Source organism: Choloepus didactylus, chromosome 19 (assembly GCF_015220235.1).
Source record: "Choloepus didactylus isolate mChoDid1 chromosome 19, mChoDid1.pri, whole genome shotgun sequence".
In the NCBI taxonomy this organism is placed as follows: domain Eukaryota; kingdom Metazoa; phylum Chordata; class Mammalia; order Pilosa; family Megalonychidae; genus Choloepus; species Choloepus didactylus.
Window position 1 is genome coordinate 8,478,896 of NC_051325.1, and position 13,540 is coordinate 8,492,435.

The window sequence follows — 13,540 nt, forward strand, 5'->3', positions numbered from 1 at the left end:
ATTTTGTCAAGGTAAATTCCCCCCGTGTGAACCAAAGTTTCAGTGGAAGTGGCCTTGTCCTCAGTTCTGAGAGGTGGTTTCTGGCTGGCCTAACCCTGCGGTTCTCAACTAGGGGAGATTTTGTTCCCGAGGGGACATGTGGAAATGTCTGGAGATATTTGTGGTTGTCACAAACGAGGCATTGCTACTGCAATCTATTGGGTAGAAGACAGGGATGTTAGCTAAACAGCTTACAATGCACAGGGCAGTCCCGGCAACAAATAATTAACTGGCCCCAAACGTCAGTAGTGCTGAGGTTGACAAACTTGGTCTAACCAAATGCAGTGGACTCAGTCCCCTGCCAGCACCTGGTTCAGGCATGATGAGAAAGTGAACATCAACCTGGCTGGCAGCCAGGCTGGAAGGTGCAGTGGGGGAACTCAGAATGGAAACAAACCACAAATAGGCAGACTTCACCATATCCAACAACATAAAAACTCCACTGAACTGTGTCATGCAACACAAGTGATAGCTCAGACCGTTTTAACACAAGGTCCCTCAGGCCCATGCGCCCCAAGATAAGACCTCAAGCTGATCTCCCAATAATTCTGCCTGGACTCGTGTGTTTCAAAGATAAGACCACCCCAGTGGTCAAGACCATCTCATGACTAACTCCTGCCTCCCAAACCCCATGAGTACCCTTCCCAGACTCCCATTTTGAGGACCCTCACAGGCCAGTTCAGTACACCTAACTTTATTTTTATTATAATACTTAGCACAAATGTGTTCCTGGCTGTTTTCAGTCGTGACTTCAACAATGAGCACAGAATACAAGTTCTCCAATTTGTCTTCTCCAATGCAGTGGGCTGAGGGCTACAGTTGAGTCATGGTCAACGTGCCTTGCAAACAAAGAGGAAAATGTTCTGCTTGAGAAATTAGGGGGATTTTCAGCAATGATAACTGAAGTGGGTCCTGAATGTTAAAAAAAAAAAAAGGTTTTGGTAAAGCAAAGGTGGGAAGGAATAATATAGACAAAGGCTGGAATCAGAAATGGTAAGCAATTCTCAGTGTCTGAAACAGGGGTTCAGAGCATGGATAATACAGAGAGGTGGGATGGGGCCAGGTCATGAAGGGCCTGTTAAAAGTACCCTGATTTATAGCTATATGGGCTATAATTATATTAATGACACTGAGTGAATTAAAATATTGCCAGGCCTGAATTATTATCTGGGATTGCTACAGAGCTACATTTATGTAAGAATGCTCCATTTCTCTTATGCTTGTTCTTTGGCTCTGTTCATACGGAACATTCATATGGCATTTTAGTGCCACCTAGCAGAAAAAGGCAATGTTTGCATCAGGAAGGCCTCCAGGTAACAGTAAGGGAATTCAGTAAGGAACATGCTGCTTTTAGATTATAGTGGCACTGGCAACAGGACTGCGTGTCATCTGCCTGGAAATGCCCCCCTCCCCCCAATTCCATTAAACTGTCGGTGCCTTCTCCCTTCAAAACAATTACATTTCAAATTTAACGTTTATTTTCCTGATAATCTGATCTAAACTGTGTCTCCTATTAGTTTGAATTCTCCAAGAGACGGCCCTTGTCTGTTGTTTGCTCACCATATCTCCCAGCACCTAGCTCACGTGGCTCACTAAAACACTGTTAATGTTTGCTTCATGCTTTCTTATATGTTATATATTATTAGTGACAGTTTCAATTTACACATAACTGTTACTTCATATAAAGATTTAATACTCAACATCTGGCCTTACCCAAAGCGAAAACATTTTCTAGCTGAAGTTTTTCCCGTCACTGGATCGGCTGGGAAAAGATGGTATAATTTTGAGGTAACCGTGTGTGCTGCCGCACTTACTGGCGCTGGCTGCACGAAAGGGAGTCTGTCCCCTGGCAAGCAGCGCCGTGCTCTCCTACGGCCAAGAGGCCAACCCTTCAGAATAGCACTGCCGAGATTCATGATTATCCTCGTCCCACAGTCAGAAAGAAAACGAAACGAAAGCAGGTTAGCGTAGGCGCTGGGCGAGGCGAGCCCAGTAAGGCCATCCGCGTTCTGGGCCTCGGGACTCGCTTGGGGAACTGGGTCCATTATCCGCGCGCGGCCAGAGTCACCCGCCCCTGCCCTACCGCCCGCCGCCGCCAGGTGATCCAAGCCCGGGCCTAGTAGAAACGGCAAGTTAGGCCAGGACACGACGAACAGCGACCGGAAGGGGCGGGACCAGCTCAGCGGATTGGCCGATGATTCACGTCATTTCTGCGCGCCGCGGAAGGCCAGGCGGGCGCGGGGCCGGGGCGGGCGGGGCCTGGGCGGGGCATGGGCGGGGCCGAGCCGAGGGCGGTGCAGGGGCCGTGTCAATCGCGGCGCGCGGCGTGGAGCAGGGCCGGGGTGGCTTAGTTCCTGCTGGTGGTTGGGAGCGCAGCGGCACCTGCACCATGAGCGAAGCGGACGGGCTGCGGCAGCGCCGGCCCCTGCGGCCACAGGTGGTCACGGACGATGGCCAGGCCCCGGAGGCCAAGGACGGCAGGTAGGTCAGGCCCGCACACCCGGGCGCTGGAGTCGGGCCACTCGGGGAGGGTGCGCGCCGAGGTTGGGGGTACCACCCTCCCCAACAACCACGGTGACAGTGCCAGGGTAGATGTGGGGCAACCGCTTTGCGTGTGCTGTCGTTTATGTCTTCCCAGCAACCCATTTTACAGAGCAGGGAACACGCTTGGATGAGGCGGATGCACTTACCGGGACGTGCGGGCTTTGGAGCCCTCTGCACCGGATAGCAGCGTTCTTCTCGGCTCTTGAGGGGCCTGAGACCGCCTCTTGCAGCGCTGCCCCTTCCTGCCCCTTCCTCTCTCCCTCATTCTCCAGGGCGATGGCTTGCTTGTCCTCCGCGCCCCTAGCGCCTTCCTTCCCGCTGGCTTATCTGAGCCCCGGGAGAGCCACCTGTCCCGAGGCCCTGCATCTGCGCGGTGCCCGGAAATACTCTTGGGACCCGCCTGGTAATCCAGCCAAGAGCTGGCTTCTGCACCTGCCCCGGCTCTCTGCTTGACCCGTCCTTACTGCGGTCCTTGGGAAAGAGCAGAGACCCGGAATAACAATGTTAGGCTTTTTTTTTTTTTTTTGCAGAATTTGGCCTTGCAGGTTTTTCTTTGTAGGGCCAGAGAAGCATAGAAAACCAGTTGTTGATGCCTGCTCAAAGAAATCGCGGGCTTTTGGCCTTTGCTTCCTCTCCCAACCTTCCAGAATTTAACTATGCTGTTTTGTTAGCTAAAAACTGAAGCATAATCCTTTTAAACATTCATTTCAAATATAAAATGCTTACAATTCTTTTTTCAACTTTGCATCCTGAGTTTCATAACTTTGAGATTTAGGAAGAGTCGAGAGGTCCCATAGACCAAGCCCAAAGATGTGAAACTAATTGGCATATATGTTGACAGAAATATGGGAAATATTTATAGATCATCAATAGTGTGCCAGGACATGTGGTACATATGGAATGAGAGACAGTAATTGCCCCTGATAGACTGAATATTCACTGAGGATAATAAGAGGAACACATTTGAGGGAAGGTGGAGTGGAGAGAGAGAGGCCTGCCAGTGGGCTGTCCCAAGTTTTGGCTCTAGAAGGGCAATTAGGAGAGAAGGTTATGTGGTAATGCCTGACTCCCAGGGCCAATGGAAAGATGGAGAAGATGCTGCCATGTATCCTGACTGATGGGTGACCTGTCCTGGACTAAAGGGCTTCCAGGGACTTGAGACTGTCAGTGCTAAAGCTAGGCAAACCAGGACGAGGGGGCCACCCTACTGACTGTGGATGAATCCATCACTTGCCAATGGCTCATGGATCTTTTAGAATGGAATGCAAGGACTGGCCAGGCTTTACTGCCAGAAATATGAAAACAAGGCTCTGCTACATACAGTCACATAGGAAGGGAAAAAACAGCTGGCCCTGAGTTTATCCTGAGGTGTGGCATGTTGAAAGCTAGGGCATACAAGCAGCTCAGCTAAGATGGGCCCAACTCTCAGCTTCGCTCCTTTGACTCTCCTGGCCCCAAAACCAAGGGGCAGAGTTAATTAAGTTGTTTTTGTAAAAGTTCCCTGTGGGGATTTCTTTAAAGGCAGGGTAAATTGAATGTCCTGAAGTCATCTGCTGCTGCCTGATCTTTTCCAGTGCTCCTTTCACATCTTGTTTGTTTGATGCTTTCTGGACTTGCCTTCCCATGAACATTGTTCTTATTTTCCTGTGTTCCTCTTTCCCTTCTTATTTATTTGATCTCTTTTCTATATATCTGTGATGATCTTCTTTCAAAGTGAGTTCTTGTCATTCTTCTTCCTTTCTGCATTTATTATTATAACACTATGGCCATTTTTCTTATTTTCTTCTGTAATTCTCTATTTTTCTTTTCTTTTGTGCTTGTTTCTAGTAGTTTTTCTGATTATCTTCTTGATTACCTTAAAAATTGAGGGTTTGATATAAGGAAGGCAGGAAAGCCTTGTGTATAGTGGGTGAAGGAAAGAAATCGGAAGGAAGCAGAAATGTGACAACTGTGGAAATACTTTACAAAGCCTTGAAAGATATGTTACTAGGGGAACAGAACAGAAGGAGGACAACTGGTTTTAGTAGGAGAGGGGATACCTAGTGATACCTTGGCTGTTCTCCTGAGCCTGGGCATGAAAGGCACTCTAGCTCTGCTTTTCTGAAGAAGTCATTGAGGTCTGTATGAGTGAAGTAGTCTATAGAGTCAAAAAGAAATGAAAATGAATGACAAAGGGATAGAATTGGTAGCCCGACAAGGACTGAAAAGTATATGTTTACAGTTATGGCTTTGGCACTGAGATTTTATGCCAACGCCCTGATTTTCCATCTAATGGAGAGCTGCAATGGAGAATTTGGTTGTTAAATCCTGTTATTCAGTGTGGGAAGTGGAGGAGATGAGCACTTTACCTGACCAGGGCAAGCTTGTAATTATTACTATTAGACATCCATTTCCTCTGATGCTTTAGAAACTTTTTTGGCAGAATAATTGTACACTGTGAAACTCTTCATTCTGCTTTGGAACACAGCTCTGTCTGGGAGGAGGAAAATAGCTGCCTCAGGACCATGTAACTGTTTAGGGTTGAAGAGTGGATACATTGAAAATTTAACAGTTGCTTTTTCAATAAACTTCTAAAAGATTTTAGGCTAATCAAAAATATCTCTACGGTTGATTTTCCTTTCTCTTCAAAAATTTATGGCTGCTTTTCCAATAAACTTCTGAAGGATTTTAGATTAAATAAAAAAAAATCCTCTATTTGATCCATTTTCCTTTTTCCTATTCTAGACTGAGGAGTGAGGGAGGCAGAGTGGAGAACAGATAGGGGAATCCTTGAGCATTCAGGAGCCCAGCGTTTTCTTCCTAGCCTCCGCCATGTGTTTTCAAATGCTTCTTCTAACTTGTTTCTTAATTTTTTTCAGTGATAAAATGATGACCTCTATAGCCTAGGAGCCCCAGTTTAAAGGAAGGTGAGAAGTTCAAGGAGCAGTCACTTAAAAAGACTATGCTTGTTGCTGTTTGACTTTCTCAAGTTGGAAGGATTTCCTTGATTCCTGGGTGGGTGCTGGTCTCCCCTTTTGGGGCTCACAAATCACAGATCATTTTTGATCTCACCAAGTCTGTCCATCAGGACTCAGGACTCTGATGTTCCAAGTACAGAAAGGGTTAGATTCGACTGGTGAATCCACGGAGGATTTGTAAATTGTGGCTGAAGCCAGCAGTGTTTGTCAAATCTTATTGCATCACCATGATTGCTCGCTTGACCTCAGAGACTGTATGAAATTTCCGGGTACAGATCTCCTTAAGGAGAGCAAGCATAGCTCGGGGCTATTCCAAGAGACGGGGGCAAACAAGTTGATTACCCAGACTGCCCCTGGGGAGGCCCTTGCCAGCTCACCTGGATGTGTCAGCACAGGTTGGGGAGGAAATTCTCATGGGAACACAACCTTTTGCCAACAAGGATTGATAGGGATAAATGTCCTGCCCGTTACTTAAGTTAATGTAATGCAGGTGCACAAGCTCTGAGGGGGGCACACTGGGGGAAGGCAGGACAGTTGTAGTTGGCTGCATCTGCAGGAACCCGCACTGATACGGGCTGCTGAGAAGTTAATGAACCTTGGGCCACACTGTGGTGCCCAGAGCTTGGGTGTTGGAGTCCACACATCCCCTGTTCCCCACTCAGTTCTGCACCTGGCTGTCACAGACTCAATGCCTGTGAGCTGGTGAGAGGGGGGCTGTCCCCACCGGTGGTGATCCTGCTGCTGAGATTTGCTAGGTGCCTTTTGTGTTTGGCCCTGATCTTAGTTAGAGTTGCATCTGCATCACACCATTTGGCTCTGACAGGGCAGCTACGAAGTGTGGGCACTGGGGAGAAATGGAGCATGGTGCTGCCCGAAGAGCCTGTGGCCCTGTGGCATTGGGGTTTCAGAGGGCTCGACTTCCTGCTTTTCCAAGAGAAGTTGGAAACCCATTACTTTTATGTGCAATCCCCTTATTTTCAGTTTTGGCAACTAAAGCCCCTTTGTGGAATGGCAGTTATGGTTTAGACTAGAGCTTTGCTTTGGTTTTCTGGAAGACTTTGAGAAACCCTGGGACAACCAGGAGAGAGAATGTTCTGCGAGCCCCATCATCTTAGGCCCTTGCAAGACAGGGCTGCTTCCCAGAGGACGGAGAGGCTGCAGGAGGTGCCATGGCGGTAGGCATCAGTTCATGAGCGCTGTCAGGGGGACTGGGGTCTGGCGCTCCAGGGGGCCCAAGAAGCAGGACTCCACGAGGAGATGAGCTGGGGAGGTTCTGTCTTGTGGCCCTCTGTGGACGTTCACAGTGTACACTAGCAGCAGCTCCCCCGGCCTTCCGGGCTGTGTGGTCTGTGCTGGCTGGACATCTCTGCCTCAACCTCTCCATTGCCCTTTGAATTCTTCCACCTCTGTGGTTATGGTTGAGAGTTGGGGGCCTCTAGATAAACTGAACTCCTCAGGGCATTTGTCCTTGGCTCATGCAAGTCCTAGCTGTGCTACTAAGTTTCCTCTGCCGGATTGTGCTCACCCCACCTTCCCTGAAGTCTCCTCAGAGATTATCTGCTCTGACCCTGCATATGGCCAGCCCTCCCCATCACTTATGGGCAGCTTGCATGGTTAATTAGTCTTCCCAAAGACAAAGGTGCGTTTTTCTCTCTTTGGGATTCTGCTTTGTAAGGAACCACACCTGCAAAAGCATATCTGTCATTGCACTTGTAAACTAGCCCAGCTTTCCCAGACAGATGCTTGTGGCTTCTATTTTATTCAACGGCTTTGGGCATCTTGATTTAAAGAGAATCACATGTGTTAAAGAGCACACCTGCCCTTTAAAGGGCAGTTTGAATTGGGGAATCATTAATTTTTTTTTTTAACATCTTTATTGAGATACAAGTCACATACCATAAAATTCACCCATTTATATTGTCCATCTCAGTGGATTTTAGTATATTCAGAATTATCACCCTAATCTAAGTTTAGAGAATTTTCATCACCATTAAGTTTTAGATACTTGTTTCAAGCTCTAACTTGGAAGGCGCTGCTGGGTCAGGGCCTGTCCACTAGTCCTGTCCTCTGGCAGCTGCTTGCTAATGTTTTTAAGCTACAGGCTTGGAGCCAGGCCTGGCTTTCATATCAGCTCTTCCAGTTCCTTGCCGTGGGCTGCAGGTAAGCCATGTGAACCTTTCTCTGCCCATTTTCCTCATTCGTAAAGCCGAGATTCATCGTTACCCAGGTAGAGCATGTTGCCTGGCCCATTCTTGTTTATATAAGAATATTTGAATCTTATCATATTCTGGTCCTCTCTCCTCTCTTTCCCTCCCCACTGAAACCTCTTCAGTTGCATTTGCCTGCCACCATCATCTGGCTCGTTCGTCTTATTAGTCATTTTCCCACACATCTGGTACTTATGCCCTTTGACCCACATCAGCTGCATTAAAAGAAGGTTGTGTGGCTCTGGGGTTGTGCTGAGAGAACTGTGGGGAGGCTTTGGCTTGATTTCTCTTCCTGGCAACCTGCTCTCTTCCAGGAGCTGGGCCTCTCTCGGCCTCTCCCCAGGTGTGTCAGCAGCCTTCTGTTTGGGTTTGTGGGACCCAGACATCTCCTTTCCCAGCTGGCAAAAGGGAGTGAAGACTGATGACTTGGCAGTTTACCTGGTCTGGGGTAAGATAAGGTGGGGTCTCAGAATTTCTCCCATCCTATACCCACTGCCTTATTCCAAGGCCACTTACTTCTTGTTTAGGTATCTGTTAGAGCAGTCCCACTTCCAGGCACCAAAATCTGTACTGCTTTTCTATTGCTGCCATAACAGATGACCACAAACTTAGTGGCTCAACACTAATTTATTGTCTTACAGTTCTGTGGTTCAGGAGTCTGGCCCAGGCCTCACCAGGTTGAAATCAAGACGTGGGCATTAGGGTGTGGCAGGGCTGTGTTCCTTCCCGGAGGCTCTGGGGACAGCTGCATTTCCTGCTCATTCTGGTTGTTGGCAGAATTCAAGCCCTGTCCAGGGTGCTTCAAGAGCCTGTCCCTGACTTGCTCCTCCTTTGTCTTTCCCTTTGCCTTCCCCGATGACCACCCCCCCCCCACTAGAAACAGAATTCTTTATTTTCTGCTCTATTCTTTTCTTAAAATCCTGCATGTTCAGTCCTGGCTGGGATATTGAGATCGCCATCCTCCAAAGCCCAGTTTTACATCAAGGAAACAGTGGGTTTTAGGAAACTCCCCTAAAGTTGCTCAGTTGGTTGTTGAGAAAGTTAGGGCTGGCATTTCACATTTGTACTTTTATCCGTTTCCACACTGCACCGGAACAGAGCCAACAACGTGGCAGTAAGCAGCAGAACATCCTGTCACGCCAAAAAAACACAAAGCAAAACCAAGCAACCTCTCCCGTATACCAAGTCCATATTGTTAAGTGCAAGTTGTGATTTATTTCTTTAGTCAATTTTTTTTTGGCTAGAAAAAGATTCTCCACCTTAGGAGCTGGTGATTTTAATTTGCTTTAAATTAATCTTTATTTTTTGGCTTTTTTTAAATTATGACAGCTGTACATTTACAGAAAAATCATGTAGCTAGTACAGAGTTCCCATGTACCTACCCCCCCCCCCACAATTTCCTGCATTGTTAACGTTTTGCCTTAGTGTGGTAACTTTCTTACCAATGATGCAACAATATTATTATAATTATACTGTTAACTGCAGTCCATAGTTTATATTAGGGTTCACTCTTTGTGTTGTACAGTTCTATGTGTTTTTTTTTTTTAACTTTAATTTTTATTCTGGTAACATATATACCACCTAAAATTTCCCATGTTAATCACTCTTAATTATACAATCCATTGTGCTAATTACTTTCATACCATCGTTACCAAAACTTTTCCAGCATCCCACACAGAAACTCCCTATGAATTGTGTTAACTCCGTATTGCCCACCCCCACCCAGCCCCTGGTAAACTTGTATTTTAGTCTCTGACTTTATGAATTTGCATATTCTTATTATTTCATATTTGTCCTTTTGTATCCAGCTAATATCACTCAATAGGATGTCTTCAAGGCTCATCCAGGTTGTAGATGCATCAGAACTTCATTCCTTTTTATGGTCAAGTAATACTCCATTCTATATGTATACCACGTTTTGTTTATCTGTTCATCTATTGACGGACATTTGGATTGCGTCTTCCACATACGTCTTTTGGCAGTTGGGATAATGCCACTAGGAATATTGGTGTGCAAATATCTGTTTGAACCCTTGCTTTCAATTCTTTCAAGTATATACCTAGAAGGGATCGCTGAGTCATATAGTAATTCTATACTTAACTTTCTGAGGAACTGCCACACTATTTTCCACAGTAGCTGCCCCCATTTTGCATTCTCATCAACAGTGCATGAGGTTTCCTACTTCTACACATTCTCTCCAACACTTGTTATTTTCTTTCTTTTTTAATAGTAGCCATGCTAGTGGGTGTGAGATGGTATTTCATTGTGGTTTTGATTGCATTTTCCTAATGGCTAAGGAAGTTGAGTATCTTTTCATGTGCTTATTGGCCATTCGTATAACTTCTTTGGAGAAATGTTTATTCAACTATGGTAAATGTTTATTCAAAATAATTAATTGCTTTTAATTGTTTTTTTTTTGTTATTGTTGATATTGAGTTGTAGGAGTTTTTTAAAAAATATATTCTGGATATTAAACCCTTATGAGATATTTGATTTATAAATATGTTTTCCCATTCTGCAGCTTGTCTTTTTATTTTCCTTATTATGTCTTTTGGTGCACAGAATTTTTCAATTTTGATGAAGTCCCATTTATCTATTTTTGTCATTGTTGCTCATGCTTTTGGTGTAAACTCTAAGAAACTATTGCCTATATCAAGGTCCCAAAGATGTTTCCCTATATTTTCTTACAGGATTTTTATAATTTTGGTTCTTAGATTTAGGTCTTTGATCCATTTTGAGTTAATTGTTGCATATGGTTTGAGGGAGGGGGTCCACCTTCGTTCTTTTGCATATGACTTCCCAGTTTTCCCAGTATTGTTTGTTGAAGAGACTATTCTTTGCCCTTTGAGTGGACTTGGCACCCTTGTCAAAAATCAATTGATCATAGATGTGAGAGTTTATTTCTGAACACTCAAACCAGATTCCATTGGTCTATATGTCTGACCTTGTGCCCGTACCACACTGTTTTGATTACTATAGCTTTATAATGAGGATTAACATCAGGAAGGGTGACACCTCCAATTTAGCTCATTTCCAAGGTGGTTTCAGCTATCCTGGGCTCCTTAATCTTCCATGTGAATTTGATTATTGGCTTTTCCGCTTAGGCAAAGAAGGCTGTTGGAATGTTGATTGGGATTGTACAGGATTTGTAAATAGCTTTGGGTAGAATTGATGTCTTAATAATATTTAGTCTTCCTGTCCTTCCATTTATTTAGGTCTTCCTTAATTTCTTTCAGCCAGATCTTGTAATTCTCCTTGTACAAGTCATTTACATCCTTGGTTAAATTTATTCCTAGATATTTGATTCCTTTAGTTTTATTGTAAATGGAACTGTTTCCTTGATTTCCAATTTCCTCTTCAGATTGTTCATTACTAGTGTATTGAAACAGCACTGATTTTTGTATGTTGGTCTAGTATCTTACCACTTTGCTGAAGTCATTTATTTGCTCTAGAAGCTTTGCTGTGGATTTTTCAGGATTTTCTCTCTATAGGATCATGTCATTTGCAAATAGGGAAAGTTTTATATCTTCCTTTGCAATTTGGATGCCTTTTCTTTCTTTTTTTTTTTCTTTGTTTAATTGCTCTGGCTAGAACTTCTAATACAATGTTGAATAAAAGTGGTGACAGTGAGCATCCCCTGATCTTAGGGGGAAAGCTTTCAGTCTTTTACCATTGAGTATGATGTTAGCTGTGGGTTATTCATATATGCCCTTTATCATGTTGAGAATGTTTCTTACCGTTCCTAGTTTTCTGAGCATTTTTATCAAGAAGGGATGCTGGGTTTTGTCAAATGCCTTTTCTGCATCAATTGAGATGATCATGTTGGGTTTTTTTTCCCTTTGTTCTATTAATCTGGAGTACTACACTAATTGATTTTCTCGTGTTGAACTGCCCTTGCATTCTTGGAATAAATCCCACTTCATCATGGCGCATAACTCTTTTAATGTATGTTGGATTTGGTTTGCTAATATTTTGTTGAAGGTTTTTGCATCTATATCTGTGAGGGATATTGGTCTGTAATTTTCTTTTCTTGTGATATCTTTATCTGGCTTTGGCATTAGGGTGATGGTGACCTCATGGAATGAGTTAGGAAAGTATTCCTCCTCTTCAGTTTTTTTGGAAGAGTTTGAGAAGGAATGGTGTTAATTCTAGAATGTTTGATAAATTCACCAGTGAAGCCATTTGGTCCTGTGCTTTTCTTTCCTTTTTTTTTTAAATGCAATTTTGTTGAGATATATTCACTTACCATACACTCATCCAAAGTATACAATCCGTTGTGCACAGTATCATCATATAGTTCTGCATTCATCACCACAGTCAATTTTTTGAACATTTTCATTACTCCAAGAAATAAAAATGAAAATAAGAATAAAAATAAAAATAAAAGTATGCAAGAACATCTAAAAACATGTAATACTCCCCTTCCCGTGCCCCACCCCCCCATTATTCATTTACTTTTGTCCCCTGTTTTTTCTACTCATCTATCCATGCACCGGATAAGGGGAGTGTGAGCCACAATATTTTCACAATCACAGAGTCACACCATATAAACTATATAGTTATACTGTCATCTTCAAGAATTAGGGATGGATGGCATTTCAATAGCTTCAGGTATTTCCTTCTAGCTTTTCTAATACACTAAAAACTAAAAAGGGATATCTATAAAATGCATAAGAATAATCTCCAGAATGACCTCTTGAATCCATTTGAAATCTCTCAGCCACTGAAACCTTATTTTGTTTCATTTCTCTTCCCTTTTTTGGTCAAGAAGGCTTCTCAATCCCACGATGCCAGGTCCAGGCTCATTGCTGGGAGTCATGTCTCATGTTGTCAGGGAGATTTATACTCCTGGGATTCATGTCCCATAGAGGGTGGGTGGGTGGGGGGGGTAGTGAATTTACCTGCAGTGTTGGCTTAGAGAGAGAGGCCACATCTGAGCAATGAACAATGTTCTCTGGGGGTGACTCTTAGGCACAACTGTAAGTAGGCTTAGCCTCTCCTTTGCAGTAACAAGCTTCATAAGGGCAAGCCCCAAGATCAAGGGCTTGGCCTACTACAGTGTTAGTCCCTAATGCTTGTTAGAATATCAGGAATTCCCCAGGTGGGGAAGTTTAATATTTCCAGTTTTTCCCCAGTCCCTTAAGGGGGCTTTGCAAATACACTTTTATTTTCTGCCCAAATTACTCTGAGATGTATCAGGGCTTCATGCTAACCTGTACAAACCAACCAGATCTCACCCCCTATTCAAGTTTCCATGTAATTATGGTGTTTGAATAAACTGAGCATACAAGTTACATTATATAGCCTGCTACAGAAAATACAGATTTTCCACTAAATAAACATCTCTTCCTTTGGTCTCATATAGAAGGTCAAGTTTTTTAAAAACACAGTCAATATCATCCTTTACCCTTTAGTCTGGTTTACCTTAGTCCTAACCAAGTCCATTTTGTCCATATCTCTAATAAAGTCTGATCTCTTTTTCAGCTTCTTTAACATTTGCTGTATGGGGTAATGCTGACATTTATAGCTGCCAAGCTCTGGCTCTGAGTCTCAGGTGTCACACAGATACCCGAAGTTCCAGGGACTGATCAGGTTATACACAAACAGCATATTATCGCAGAATTTAGAAATAACCATTACAGCTCATGAATAGATGTGACTGCTGTAAGAGCTTACAATCTAGGAACCTTTACCGTAAGCCTTCCCCTGATGACCTGTGCTCTCAGATTCAATTCAGAGAGTTTGCACATTATAGTTAGTCCATTTTAGTGAGGTGTTACAATGTTTATCTTT

At 43.9% G+C, this 13,540-nt stretch overlaps 1 protein-coding gene across 1 annotated transcript in view; it reads left to right on the forward strand.

Annotated features, from left to right (window-relative positions):
• Positions 1 to 2,381: 2,381 nt before the first annotated feature.
• Positions 2,382 to 13,540, forward strand: part of LOC119515351 (adipocyte plasma membrane associated protein) — a 92,182-nt gene continuing 81,023 nt past the window's right edge. The window contains exon 1 of the mRNA XM_037811204.1: positions 2,382 to 2,520. Coding sequence (XP_037667132.1) covers positions 2,429 to 2,520 — 92 coding nt within the window. The 5' untranslated portion in view covers positions 2,382 to 2,428. The remainder of the gene's footprint in view (positions 2,521 to 13,540) is intronic.